At 39.0% G+C, this 13,374-nt stretch overlaps 1 protein-coding gene across 4 annotated transcripts in view; it reads left to right on the top strand.

The window, feature by feature from the left end:
• The window catches only part of DENND4C (DENN domain containing 4C), a 119,023-nt gene that overhangs the window by 77,021 nt on the left and 28,628 nt on the right, over positions 1–13,374 (top strand). For all 4 annotated transcript variants that reach the window (XM_055577952.1, XM_055577953.1, XM_055577954.1 and 1 more), the window contains 3 exons: positions 2,057–2,167; positions 3,256–3,402; positions 8,084–9,237. In XM_055577952.1, coding sequence (XP_055433927.1) covers positions 2,057–2,167; positions 3,256–3,402; positions 8,084–9,237 — 1,412 coding nt within the window. The remainder of the gene's footprint in view (positions 1–2,056; positions 2,168–3,255; positions 3,403–8,083; positions 9,238–13,374) is intronic.

Genomic DNA, 13,374 nt, shown 5'->3' with positions numbered 1-13,374 from the left:
AGTCACTATATTTTTTGTTTTATGTGTTTTTCATTGACATCCTTGATAATGTTTCCCTAGGAACTTGCCTTTATTTCCTTAAAATGATGGAACATTAAAGCCAAAGTAGACTTTTAAAAAACTATTTTGAAATCATTTTAAGCTTATTAAATGTTTCAAGAGTACTACCAAGAACTCTTGAATAACTTTTATCTAGCTTCATTCACTTTGAGGTTAACACATTTATCATTTTCTTTCTGTATGCATACACACATTTTTCCCCACTATGTGAGAGCAGATTGCATGCATCTTGCCCTCTTACCTCGTAATACTGCAGCAGTGTTTGCTCTTACAGGACTGCAGTACGGCTCACTGCCTCAGGGAAACACTGATACCACTTTAATGCAGAGTTGTTACCCCAGTGTGCTCAGTTGTAACGTCCTTTATGGTACTTAACTCCTTCTCTTTAGTCACCTTCAACCAGCATAGTTCCTCACTGTTTCTTTGTCTTTCATGACCTCGACCTTTTTGAAGAGTAAATCAAGTTATTTTGTGAAACGCTGCCAAATTTGAGTTTGTCTGATGTTTGCCTGTGATTAAATTAGATTATGCACCCATGGCTCTTCTACAGAAATACAGAAATGCTGTGATAGCCTTCTGAGACGGTCACATCTCAGAGGCCACAGTTCTGTCTGTTCTTCATTGGTGGTGTTGATTTTGGTCACTTGATGTCAGTGTTTGGTTTCTGTTAGTTACTGTTAGCCCTCCTGCAGATAATAAGCCACTTGTGAAGAGATACTCTGAGACTATGCAAGAATATCTGCTTTTTCATCACACTTTGCCTTTTAAGTTTAGCATCCATTGATGATTCTTGCCTGGACCAGTCTTTACTGCTGTGATGGTTGTAAGGCGGTGGATGTCCTTTAGAAATGTCCTCTCGTGTCTTTGAGCACTTGCTTTCTTACATAACAAAGTGTTCCTAGCTCATTCTTGTACCTTCCCTGCCTGAGCTCTGGAATCAGCCATTTCTTCAAGGATCTCAGCTTCCTTTTAATGGGCAATCGATTTTAGAAACCAAGATCTGGGCCCTAGATATGCTTACTCCCTCCAGGGTGGTGGTCTGGACTTTTTCAGCAGAGCTAGAAAATGTTTTATATTATTTTAGAAATACTTCTAATTCCAACTCAGTTACACAAGTTTTTCTTTGCCTTTCTGCAGGTCATTTTGTTTTACTTTTGTAAAAAATCTCTCTTCTTCCATAGTAAGAATCTTTGTTCCCAACATCATCACATTTACTCAATTGCTCAGTCTTCCGGTACACATAATATTGTTTCAGCACTGCTACACACATTTTCCTGTGAGGAACAAACTGAAGGAGTTCAGAATTTGACTAGTATCCCTCAGGCTAAGGGTGTATACTCAAAATAATGTATTAGAAGTTACTTGCATTAGTCCTCTCCCATCCTTTAAGTGTGGTTATGTTGCACATGAACAATTGATTTTTTTTGTTTCTGTGCACATTCAGTTTTAGTTGCACCCCCACCCACAGTTTTGCTGATTTAATTTTTGAATATTTAGAAATTACGTTTCCAAAAATAAAAAAGCAATATGATAACCGTAGTTAGAGCAGTTTCTTCTCTATCCCTTCCATCCTGTTTTCCCCTCACCTTTTGTTGGTGACCAGTTTTATTGTTTTATGGTTTATTATTCTTGCATTTCTTTTTGCAGAAGTAAGCAGGTGTATGTTTTATTTCCACTTCTATCTTAACACAGAAAGTAGCATTTTATAAGTACACTCCAAAAGAAACTTTCAAAGCATCCAAATCTACTAATTTATACATGAGGAAATTAAGATGCATTGCTTTCAAGTATGTAACGGTTTTTAGTTTTGAAATTCCTTTCTGCTGTTCTTTGCTTCTTATCTTTGTTGTAAAATGTTTCATGTGCTTTGTGAGCTTTCGTCTCTTCTTTCTTTTTAGAAGTTGAATTGCATAAGTTGGTGGAATTTCCTTTTGACATTTTATAGCTGGACTGTAAATATATGAAAACATATGTCAGCCTTTATTCTTTTTAACAGGTGGTCAGTCTGACCAAGGCTATGGGTCTAAGGATGAACTTTTAAAGGACGATACAGAAATTCATGTGCCTGAAGAACAAATGTCAGGAGACTTAATAACTAAAACAGAAGGTTAAGTACTGATATTTACTTAGCTTTACTTAGTGAGTTACCTCTATTATTTGATAATTTTGGTGATAATGTTCAGAAATGTAAAGTCTGGGCTTATAAGATATTATGTACTGTTATCTATGGGTTTCCCAGGTGGCACTAGTGGTAAAGAACCTGCCTGCCAATACAGGAGACCAAGAGAAGCACATTCAATCTCTGGGTCAGGAAGATCCCCTGGGAGAAGGGCATGGCAACCCATTCCAATATTCTTGCCTGGAGAATTGCATGGACAAAGGACCCTGGCGGGCTACAGTCCATAGGGTTGCACTGAATTGGACATGACTGAAATGATGTAGCACAAACTCTGTGTCATATATGATAGATTTTTGGTAGTCTCTGAATTTTAGAATTTAAGAGATTTTTAGAGACTGTGTAGGTCAGCCCTCAGTTTTGTAGGAAAGTGCAACCCATCGTGGTATTCATTTGCCAGTGTAAAGTAACTATTTCATGACAGAACCAGGACTAAACTTTGAGGCATCAAGCTTGTATTCCCCTGTACCTTTTATTTAAAATGCTCTTTCACTAGAAGTCCTTCAGTTATCTAAGTTGACATTTTTCATTAGTAAGTTCTAATATAGTCTGTAGTTTTTCTTCTTTTAGGGTACCCACTGTGATAGAAATGTTTTCTAGTAATCACTTTAAGAAAATATGGAGGAATATTTGGCTTTATGATAACATGATGTTCTTCTTGTCCTCTTACACAAAAGTTCCCTTTCTTTAATGATGTCACTTATTTTATGCTCCAGAATTATACAGAAGCAAGCCCCTCTCCTACTTGAGAAGTGATGAGGAATGTGACGAAAGGCCAGTCTTAATTGATTCACTCAGGAATGCTCAAGTTAGAATTATGAATGCTAAAATAAAGCATTTATTTCAGTCAATACTGGCAATATTTATGGCGTAAAATAAATCAGAATAAATCAGTAATAAAATAATCATGTATTCATCTCCACATAGAAAAAAAAAGTCCATAAGATATATTTAAAAGTACTGTTTCTGTTCAGTACTGGCGAAAATAGGAATGATAATGTCCAAATATTTTTTCCCAGAGGTGTGCAATGTCTCTGCTGTTGTGGCCAGACATTCTCAGCCTAGTGCAGAGCCCCAGAGTCCTGCTGAACCTCCTGCGTGGGGCGGCAGTATTGTGAAAGTTCCATCTGGTATATTTGATATCAACGGCAGAAAAAGTAGCACTGGTAAGTGTTTGCATTTAAGTTATTAAGTAATTTTCTTTTAATTTATTTATTATCTTTTTGCTGCACTGGGTCTTTGTTGCTACATGCAGACTTTCTCTAGTTGTGGCGAGCTGGACACTACTCTCTGGTACACAGGCTTCTTATTGTTGCAGCTTCTCTTGCTGCTAAGAGCAGGCTCTAGGATGCAGGCCTCAGTGGTTGCAGCACGTGGGCTCAGTAGTTGCACCTCCTGGGCTCTAAAGTGTGGGCTCAATAGTTGCAGTACATGGACTTAGTTGCCCCTCGGCATGTGGGATCTTCCCGGACCAGGTATCGAACCCTTGTCTCCTGCATTGCAAGGCAGATTCTTAACCACTGGACCACCAGGGAAGTCCAGCACTTTTGTTATTAAGTGTTTAAAACATACTTCTGTAGGTCCGTGTGTGTCTTTAGTGACATTATAAATTGCTAGCTTAATTATAATGAACATGCTCAAGAGTCAAAAGTAATAAGCTGAATCCTATAAATGGGCTAAAGAAGAAATTAAAATAGTTATTTAAAAACACTTAATTTTTAAAAGGAAGAGTATTAAATGTGTTTAGATGTTATTTGGAAACCTTGTTTTAAAAAATAAGACTGCATTCATGTATTGTGTAATTTTTTAAATTTTTCTTCATTTATGGCTGCACTGGGTCTTCATTGCCATGTGCAGCCTTTCTCCAGTTGTGGTGAGCCGAAGCTGCTCTCCACTTGTGATGTGTGGGCATCTTCTTGTAGCAGCTTCTCTTGTTGCAGAGTCTTCTCTAGGACTCATAAGCTTTCAAACACGGGTTCAGTAGTGATGCATGAATTTGGTTGCTCTGCAGTATGTGGGATCTTCTCAGACCAGATATCAAATCTGTTCTCCTGCTTTGGCAGGTGAATTCTTAACCCTGGACTACCGGGGAAGTCCTGGAATACTTTTCTTACTGTTGTGCCTGTTCTGAGTTCTGTCCTCCTTTCTTATGGTTGATAATGAGAGACGAACTGTAGGATAGGCCTCATACTTATTCTGAACACAGAGGCAATTATGTGGTCAGATTCCAAAGGGCTTGTGTGTAGCAGGGTAATTCCTATACCTGAAAGGAAACAGAAGAAAAAGATTCATATCACTTGGATTCTACACAAAAATACCAGCGGGTCTTTAATTTTTGCCCAATTATTATAGGTACCCTGAGCGACTTCTTATTTATGATTAAGTCATACAGTCACAGTGTTAGTTGCTTAGTTGTGTCCAACTCTTTGCAATCACATGGACTGTAGCCCACCAGGCTCCTCTGTCCCTGGAGTTCTCCAGGCAAGAGTATTGGAGTTGGTTGCCACTCCGTTCTCCAGGGGATCAGTATTTGTAATGAGTAACTCTATGGCATGTAACTCCCATAAATTTACTACTTTCAGTTATGTTGTGGCCCTCCCAAATACCTGTAAGACAAACATTTAAGTGTATGATTTTAAAAGACAATGAGATTGGCCTGTGTTATTTGCGCTTGGCACCCCACTCCAGTACTCTTGCCTAGAAAATGCCATGGATGGAGGAGCCTGGTGGGCTGCAGTCCATGGGTCGCTAGGAGTCGGACATGACTGAGCGACTTCACTTTCACTTTTCACTTTCATGCATTGGAGAAGGAAATGGCAACCCACTCCAGTGTTCTTGCCTGGAGAATCCCAGGGATGGGGAAGCCTGGTGGGCTGCCGTCTCTGGGGTCGCACAGAGTTGGACACGACTAAAGCGACTTAGCAGCAGCAGCAGCAGCATAGTAGCTGCAGTTCACTTCCCTAAGTCAATCTGTAAGTATATCTGCTTGTGACTTCATAGAAGTTAATTTGCTTAGCTTTTTAACGTGGAAATACTTCTCATTCCTAAAGTTTTTTTTTTTTTTTTTTTTTTTTTTTTATTGTGATACCAATTTCCTTTATTTTGCAGGGGGTGAGGGCTTTTGTTCAAGAGGTGGAGCTAAATGTGTTTTTGAAAAAGTAACTGATATATATATCCTTAATCCTATTTTCCCAGTGTATTGATAGCAGATTAAAAAGAAAAAGGAGGGCAGAGTTTTCATCATCAGATGTTTAGAATCTTCTCAGAATATTGAAATGGACATAGTTTGGGGACTGGTGTGTTTTTTTCTCTTCTTATTGATCTTATTTCCATGTTACATTTTGATGTAGAAAGAGTTATTCTATTAAGAAAGGAGGAAATGGAATGAGGCTTTTGCCAGTATGTCAAACATTTTAATGTATTTTAAATATGTCAAACATATTTTAACATATTTTAAGTCAAAGTCAATTTAAAATTGAACAAAATGTGCCTCTAAACTCCTAGAAATAAGAACCAGTAAATTTGCAAATATCTTTTCTAAAATATTGGTAAAATTTTTTTGAAGTAGGTACAAACTTCAGAGTTACAAAACAGGCTGATTTAATTCCCCTGAAAGCTTTAAAAAATATCTAAATGCTTATTATTAGTTCTCTTTAGTTGGTTGATTATGATTATTAGATACCAATTTGGAATATTAAAAAGAATCTTTAAATCAGTTTGAAAGATGAAAAAAAAAGACTTTATCAAAAACAACTTTTGCCCCAAACTCTAAGGTTTTTAAAAAACCAATGAGAATCCTAAATATGAATGCTTAGACTTAAGTTCTGCTAATCCCAGTGAGTCAGTGGTAAAGAATCCACGTGCAATGCAGGAGACCCTGGTTTGATCCCTGGGTGGGGAAGATCCCCTGGAGGAGGGCATGCTGCCTAGAGAATCCCATGAACAGAAGGGCCTGGCGGGGCTACAGTTCATAGGGTCGCACATGACTGAAGCGACTCAGCATGCACGCAGTGATGCAACTAGAGATAGTTTTTGGTTTTGGCGTGGAAAAAATTGCATGGTAGCAAGGAGTTAATGACTGCCTGCATCTCCTAAAGCTGGGGGAGATTCCTATAGACACTTGATGAAACATGATTGATCTCTGTGAAGGCTGGGATTATGTCTGTTTTATTCTTCACTGTATTAGCACTTCATGTAGTGGGTGCTAGTAGGCATTCAGATACTTGTTGAAGGAATAAACTTAACAGAAAAAATTTTGGCTATTCAGATTTTATTAGGCTTCTTATCATTTGCTGATACTAAGCACTCCATTCTAGATCTTTTTATTCAGTACTTTGGAGAAGTAAGACTTTGGCTATAGCAAATACGTAATCTATGACTATGAATTTGCTTTGTGCAAAGTAGATTTCTGGTAAATACTTGTTGAATTAGGTATATGAAATCTAGGATAGAAGAGATTATTTCTTTTTCTGTCTGTTTAGCTGCTAAATCGTGTCTTACTCTGCGACCCCATGGACTGTGGTGTGTCAGGCTTCCCTGTCCTTCACTGTCTCCTGGAATTTACTCAGACTCAAGTCCATTGAGTCGGTGATGCCATCTAATCATCTCACCCTCTATCACCCCTTCCTTCTCCTGCCCTCAGTCTCTCCCAGCATCAGGATCTTTTCCAGTGAGTCAGCTCTTCTCATCAGGTAGCCAAAGTATTGGGACTGCAGCTTCAGCCTCAGTCCTTCCAATGAATATTCAGGGTAGATTTCTTTAGGACTGATGGTTTGATCTCTCTGCTAGCCAAGGGATTCTCAAGAGAATTCTCCAGACCACAATTAGAAAGCATCAATTCCTTGGCATTCAGCCTTCCTTATGGTTCATCTCTCATATCTGTACATGACTACTGGAAATAGTTTGCTTTGATTATATGGCTTTGACTATATGGATCTTTGTTGGCAAAGTGATGTCTCTCCTTTTTAATATGCCGTCTAGGTTTGTCATAGCTTTTCTTCCAAAGAGCGGGCGTTTTTTAACTTTGTGGCTGCAGTCACCATCCGCAGTGATTTTGGAGCCCAAGAAAATAAAGTCTGTCACTATTTCCATTGTTTCTCCATCTATTTGCCATGAAATGATGAGACCAGATGCCATGATCTTTGTTTTTGAATGTTGAGTTTTAAGCCAGCTTTTTCACTCTCCTCTTTCATCCTCATTAAGAGGCGCTTTAGTTCCTCTTCACTTTCTGCCATTCAAGTGGTATCATCTGCATACCTAAAGTTGTTGGTATTTCTCCTGGCAGTCTTGATTCCAGCTTGTGATTCATCCTTCCTGGCATTTCGCATGATGTACTTTGCATGTAAGTTAAATAAGCAGGGTGACAATATACAGCCTTGATGTACTCCTTTCCCAACTTTGAACCATTCCTTTTTTCCATGTCTGATTCTAACAGTTGATTCTTGACCTGCATACAGCTCTGCTGTTTATTTTTAGGTCTGCTATTTAACACAATGTATTTCTTAAGTTGAATGTAAAACTCTTAAAATATAAAACATGTTTATAGATTATATTTATTAATAGGTATGATATCTGTCAGTGAACAATACAGGTTTATACAGTATATATTGCATGATCTTTTCTTAAAATGTGTATGTATATGCATAGAGGATAAAAGACATATTAGACATTAAAATGTTCTTAAGACACAGGGTTAAGCAGTGTTTTGGGACTTTTTCTGTATACCATCTAACCCTTCTGAATCTTTTACTCTATGTCTCACTTTCAAAAATCAGAAAAAAACATTTTTTTAATAAAAGTTATATCAGAAAATAGATGTATTTTTAAAATTGTACTTTCTCTTTTTAGGTAGTACATCAAGTGTATTATTTTCTAGTCAAGATCCAGTTGAAGATGCTGTCTTTGGTGAAGTTATTAATCTCAAGAAGAATGGTGACAGAGGAGAAAAAAGACAAAAGCATTTTCCAGAGAGAAGCTGTAGTTTTAGTTCTGAAAGTCGAGCAGGAATGTTACTTAAGAAGAGCAGTTTGGATTTGAATTCAAGTGAAGTGGCTATCATGATGGGAGCAGACGCCAAGATTCTCACAGCACTGACAAGTCCTAAGGCTTCTCCACTCCATAATGCAAGAGCCCACAGCTTTGGGAGTATTAGCTGCCATCCCGCTGACGCTAGGACTCGCGCGTCTGAAAGCACTTGGGATTCAGAGCACCGACTGTCGGTGTTAGAAATGCTTGAGGAGAGCCAAGAGTTGATCGAGCCTGGGGTTGATGAACATGTAGCTAAAGCTGCTATGACAAAGGACACATGTGACAGTCTACAAAATGATAGTAATCAGTCCAGAGACTCGAAAGCAGGATCCAGAGATCTAGCAAATAAGAGAAATAGCTTGTATGGTGTTGCTAAAGCTGTTGAGAGGGAAGATGTTGAAACTGGACTAGATCCTTTGTCTCTTTTAGCCACTGAATGTATAGGAGAAAAAACTGATTCAGAAGAGAAGCTGTTTTCTCCAGTTATTGCACGTAATCTGGCTGATGAAATTGAAAGCTATATGAATCTAAAGAGTCCCTTAGGTAGCAAGTCTACTAGTATGGAACTACATGGAGAGGGAAGCAGAGAGTCTGGTGCTACCAGTACATTTATTCACTCTTTAGAGAGGAGATCAAGCCTACCTTTAGATCATGGTCCACCAGCACAGGAGAGTCCTGAAAGTGAAAAGGGCTCCCCTGCAGTGTCCAGGTCTAAAACTTCTACGGGGCGTCTCAAGCAACAGACTCCCTCCAGAAGTCCTAAGGAACGTTCAACTTCTTTATCAGCACTGGTCCGTTCTTCACCACACGGCTCATTGGGTTCTGTGGTAAATTCTTTGTCAGGGCTAAAGCTGGACAATATCCTCTCAGGACCCAAGATAGATGTGCTAAAATCTGGTATGAAACAAGCAGCAACAGTAGCCAGTAAGATGTGGGTGGCTGTAGCGTCTGCCTACAACTACTCAGATGACGAGGTGAGAGTGTTGTATGTGTGTCATCTGCCTGATGTTGCAATGTTTGGAGTATTTTTTTAATATATGAATTACTATTTAGATTTTTCTGGTAATTTTGTTTTTTAATATCTTAAAACATGCATATCCCACTTCTTTCTTGAAATGACTTAAGTATACATGTAAGGAATTTAATAGTGAAGAAATAGACTATCAGGACTAATTTATAATTCCACAGCTCAGTCTAAACTAACACATTGTCTATTTAGTTGAAAGAATTAATGATTAATGTTTGATCTAATAATAATGCCATGTTGTATTTGCATATCACTTCACTTTTTTCAAGTGGAGGATAATTGCTTTATAATGTTGTGGTGGTCTCTTGTGTACATCATTGTGAGTCATTGTGTTTTTTTATATATATATTCGGGCTTCCCTGATAGCTCAATTGGCAAAGAATCTGCCTGCAATGCAGGAGAGCCCGGTTCGATTCCTAGGTTGGGAAGATCCACTGGAGGAGGGATAGGCTACCCACTCCAGTTTTCTTGGGCTTCCTTTATGGCTCAGCTGGTAGACAACTGCCTGCAATGCAGAAGACCTGGGTTTGATCCCTGGGTTGGGAAGATCCCCTGAAGAAGGGAAAGGCTACCCACTCCAGTCTTCTGGCCTGGAGAATTCCCTGGACTACCTGCAGTCCATGGGGTTGCAAAGAGTTGGACATGACTGAGTGAGTTTCACTTCAAATATATATATGTATGTATATATATAGCTAGCAAGAAGCTGCTAGATGACACAGGGAGCCCAGCCTGGCAATTTAGGACAACTTAGAAGTGTGGACGGGAGTGGGGGGAGGGTCAAGATGGATGGGATATATATTTAGTTACATATACTATATATGTTATATATGTATAATTATATAATTTGTATAAAATATGTATGTTATATATTTATATATAAATTTTACATATTTATATATTATATATATACCTCCCTTCCATCTTGAGCCTCCCCCAGCTCCCCGCCACACCTCTGGGTTGTCACAGAGTTCCAGGCCGGCTCCCTATGTCATTTAGCAGCTTCCGGCTAGTTACACTTTACACGTGAGAGTGTATATATGTCAGTGCTACTTTCTCAATTTGTCCTACCCTCTCCTTCCCGCACTGTGTCCACCAGTCTGTTCTACATATGTCACTTCACTTTTTAAATAACTTTAACCTCTGTCATTTCTTTAAGATACATAAATCACTCTACAACTCAATTTATAGATTTCATACTGCATAAGTAAAGCTGCTAACTTTTTATTGAAGTTAAGTTGATTTTACAATACTGTATTAGTTGATTTTATAATACTGTATTAGTTTTAAGTGTACAGCATAGTACACATTATATTCTATTATAGGTTATTACAAGATATTGGATATAATTCTGTTATAGATAGTAAATTCTTTTTGTTGTTTTTCTTTTTTTCTTTAATATCAATGTATTTATTTTAATTGGAGGCTAATTACTTCACAATATTGTATTTCAACATTAATCCACATGGGTGTACACGTGTTCCCCAACCTGAACCCCCCTCCCTCCTCCCTCCTCATACCATCCGTCTGGGTCATCCCAGTGCACCAGCCCCAAGCATCCTGTATCATGCATCAAGCCTGGACTGGCGATTCATTTCACATGTGATACTATACATGTTTCAATGCCATTCTCCCAAATCATCCCATCCTCGCCCTCTCCCACAGAGTCCAAAAGACTGTTGTATACATCTGTGTCTCTTTTGCTGTCTCTCATACAGGGTTATCATTACCATCTTTCTAAATTCCATATATGTGTGTTAGTATACTGTATTGGTGTTTTTCTTTCTGGCTTACTTCACTCTGTATAATAGGCTCCAGTTTCATCCCCCTCATTAGAACTGATTCCAAAGTATTCTTTTTAATGGCTGAGTAATACTCCATTGTGTATATGTACCACAGCTTTCTTACCCATTCGTCTGCTGATGGACATCTACGTTGCTTCCATGTCCTGGCTATTATAAACAGTGCTGCGATGAACATTGGGATACACGTGTCTCTTTCCATTTTTGCATACATTATAGACTATTACATTTTTTTATAATGAAGGTATCATAACACATTTACAGGAGACTTGGAAAATTATAAAACAAACATATATAGTTATATATAGTTTCACTGTATAAGACAATTATTTTTAGGTACATAAATTAAGATTTTTATATGGAGTTTCAGTATCAAACTTTCAAAAATTAATAGAATGAATAGAAAAGTAGAAGGGAAGAGTAGACCTGAAAAGCACTATGAACCAAATGAGATAATTAAGATTTCTACAGTTTTCACACAACAACAGGATACAAATTCTGTTCAGATTTCCATAGACTGTAAACCAGAAGACCCTGGAACATACCTAGCAACATAAAACAAGGTGCAAACATTTCATGGTCTAATGTTATTGAAGTCATACAGAGTCTGTTCTCTTTCAGTTCAGTCGCTTAGTCATGTCCGACTCTTTGTGACCCCATGAACCTCAGCATGCCGGGCCTCCCTGTCCATCCCCAGTTCCTGGACTGCACCCACCCCATGTCCATTGAGTTAGTGATACCATCCAGCCATCTCATACTCTGTCGTTCCCTTCTCCTCCTGCCTTCAGTTTTTCCCAGAATCAGGGTCTTTTCAAATGAGTCAGCTCTTCACATCAGGTAGCCAAAGTATTGGAGTTTCATCTTCAACATCAGTCCTTCCAATGAACATGCAGGACTGATCTCCTTTAGGATGGACTGGTTGGATCTCCTTGCAGGGACTCTCAAGAGTCATCTTCAACACCACAGTTCGAAAGCATTAATTCTTCGGCGCTCAGCCTTCTTTATAGTCCAACTCTCACATCCATACATGACCACTGGAAAAACCATAGCCTTGGCTAGATGGACCTTTGTTGACAAAGTAATCTCTGCTTTTTAATATGCTGTCTAGGTTGGTCATAACTTTCCTTCGAAGGAGTTCAGTTCAGTTGCGCAATCGTGTCCGACTCTTTGCAGCCCTACGAACTGCAGCATGCCAGGCCTCCCTGTCCATCACCAACTCCCGGAGTTCACCCAAACCCATGTCTGTTGAGTCGGTGATGCCATCCAACCATCTCATCCTCTGTCGCCCCTTCTCCCCTGGCCCTCAATCTTTCCCAGCATCAGGGTCTTTTCAAATGAGTCAGCTCTTCACATCAAGTGGCCAAAGTATTGGAGTTTCAGCTTCAACATCAGTCCTTCCAATGAACACCCAGGGCTGATCTCCTTTAGGATGGACTGGTTGGATCTCCTTGCAGTCCAAGGGACTCTCAAGAGTCTTCTCCAACACCACAGTTCAAAAGCATCAATTCTTCTGCACTCAGCTTTCTTCACAGTCCAACTCTCACATCCATACATGACCACTGGAAAAACCATAGCCTTGATTAGACGGACCTTTATTGGCAAAGTAATGTCTCTGCTTTTGAATATGCTATCTAGGTTGGTCATAAGTTTCCTTCCAAGGAGTAAGCATCTTTTAATTTCATGGCTGCAATCACCATCTGCAGTGATTTTGGGGCCCAGAAAAGTAACGTCAGCCACTGTTTCCATTGTTTCCCCATCTACTTGCCATGAAGTAATGGGACTGGATGCTATGATCTTTGTTTTCTGAATGTTGAGCTTTAAGCCAACTTTTTCATTCTCCACTTTCACTTTCATCAAGAGGGTTTTTAGTTCTTCTTCACTTACTGCCATAAGGGTGGTGTCATCTGCATATCTGAGGTTATTGATATTTCTCCCAGCAATCTTGATTCCAGCTTGTGCTTCTTCCAGCCCAGCATTTCTCATGATGTACTCTGCTTATAAGTTAAATAAGCAGGGTGACAATATACAGCCTTGACGTACTCCTTTTCCTATTTGGAACCAGTCTGTTGTTCCCTGTCCAGTTCTAACTATTGCTTCCTGACCTGCATACAGGTTTCTCAAGAGGCAGGTCAGGTGGTCTGTTATGCCCATCTCTTTCAGAATTTTCCACAGATTATTGTGATCCACACAGTCAAAGCCTTTGGCATAGTCAATAAAGCAGAAATAGATGTTTTTCTGGAACTCTCTTGTTTTTTCCATGATCCAGCAGATGTTGGCAATTTGGT

The sequence above is a fragment of the Bubalus kerabau genome, chromosome 4 (genome assembly GCF_029407905.1).
Source record: "Bubalus kerabau isolate K-KA32 ecotype Philippines breed swamp buffalo chromosome 4, PCC_UOA_SB_1v2, whole genome shotgun sequence".
NCBI classification, from domain to species: Eukaryota; Metazoa; Chordata; class Mammalia; order Artiodactyla; family Bovidae; genus Bubalus; species Bubalus kerabau.
The sequence above is the reverse complement of the archived record's forward strand: the minus strand, read 5'-3'. Positions and strand labels throughout refer to the sequence as shown.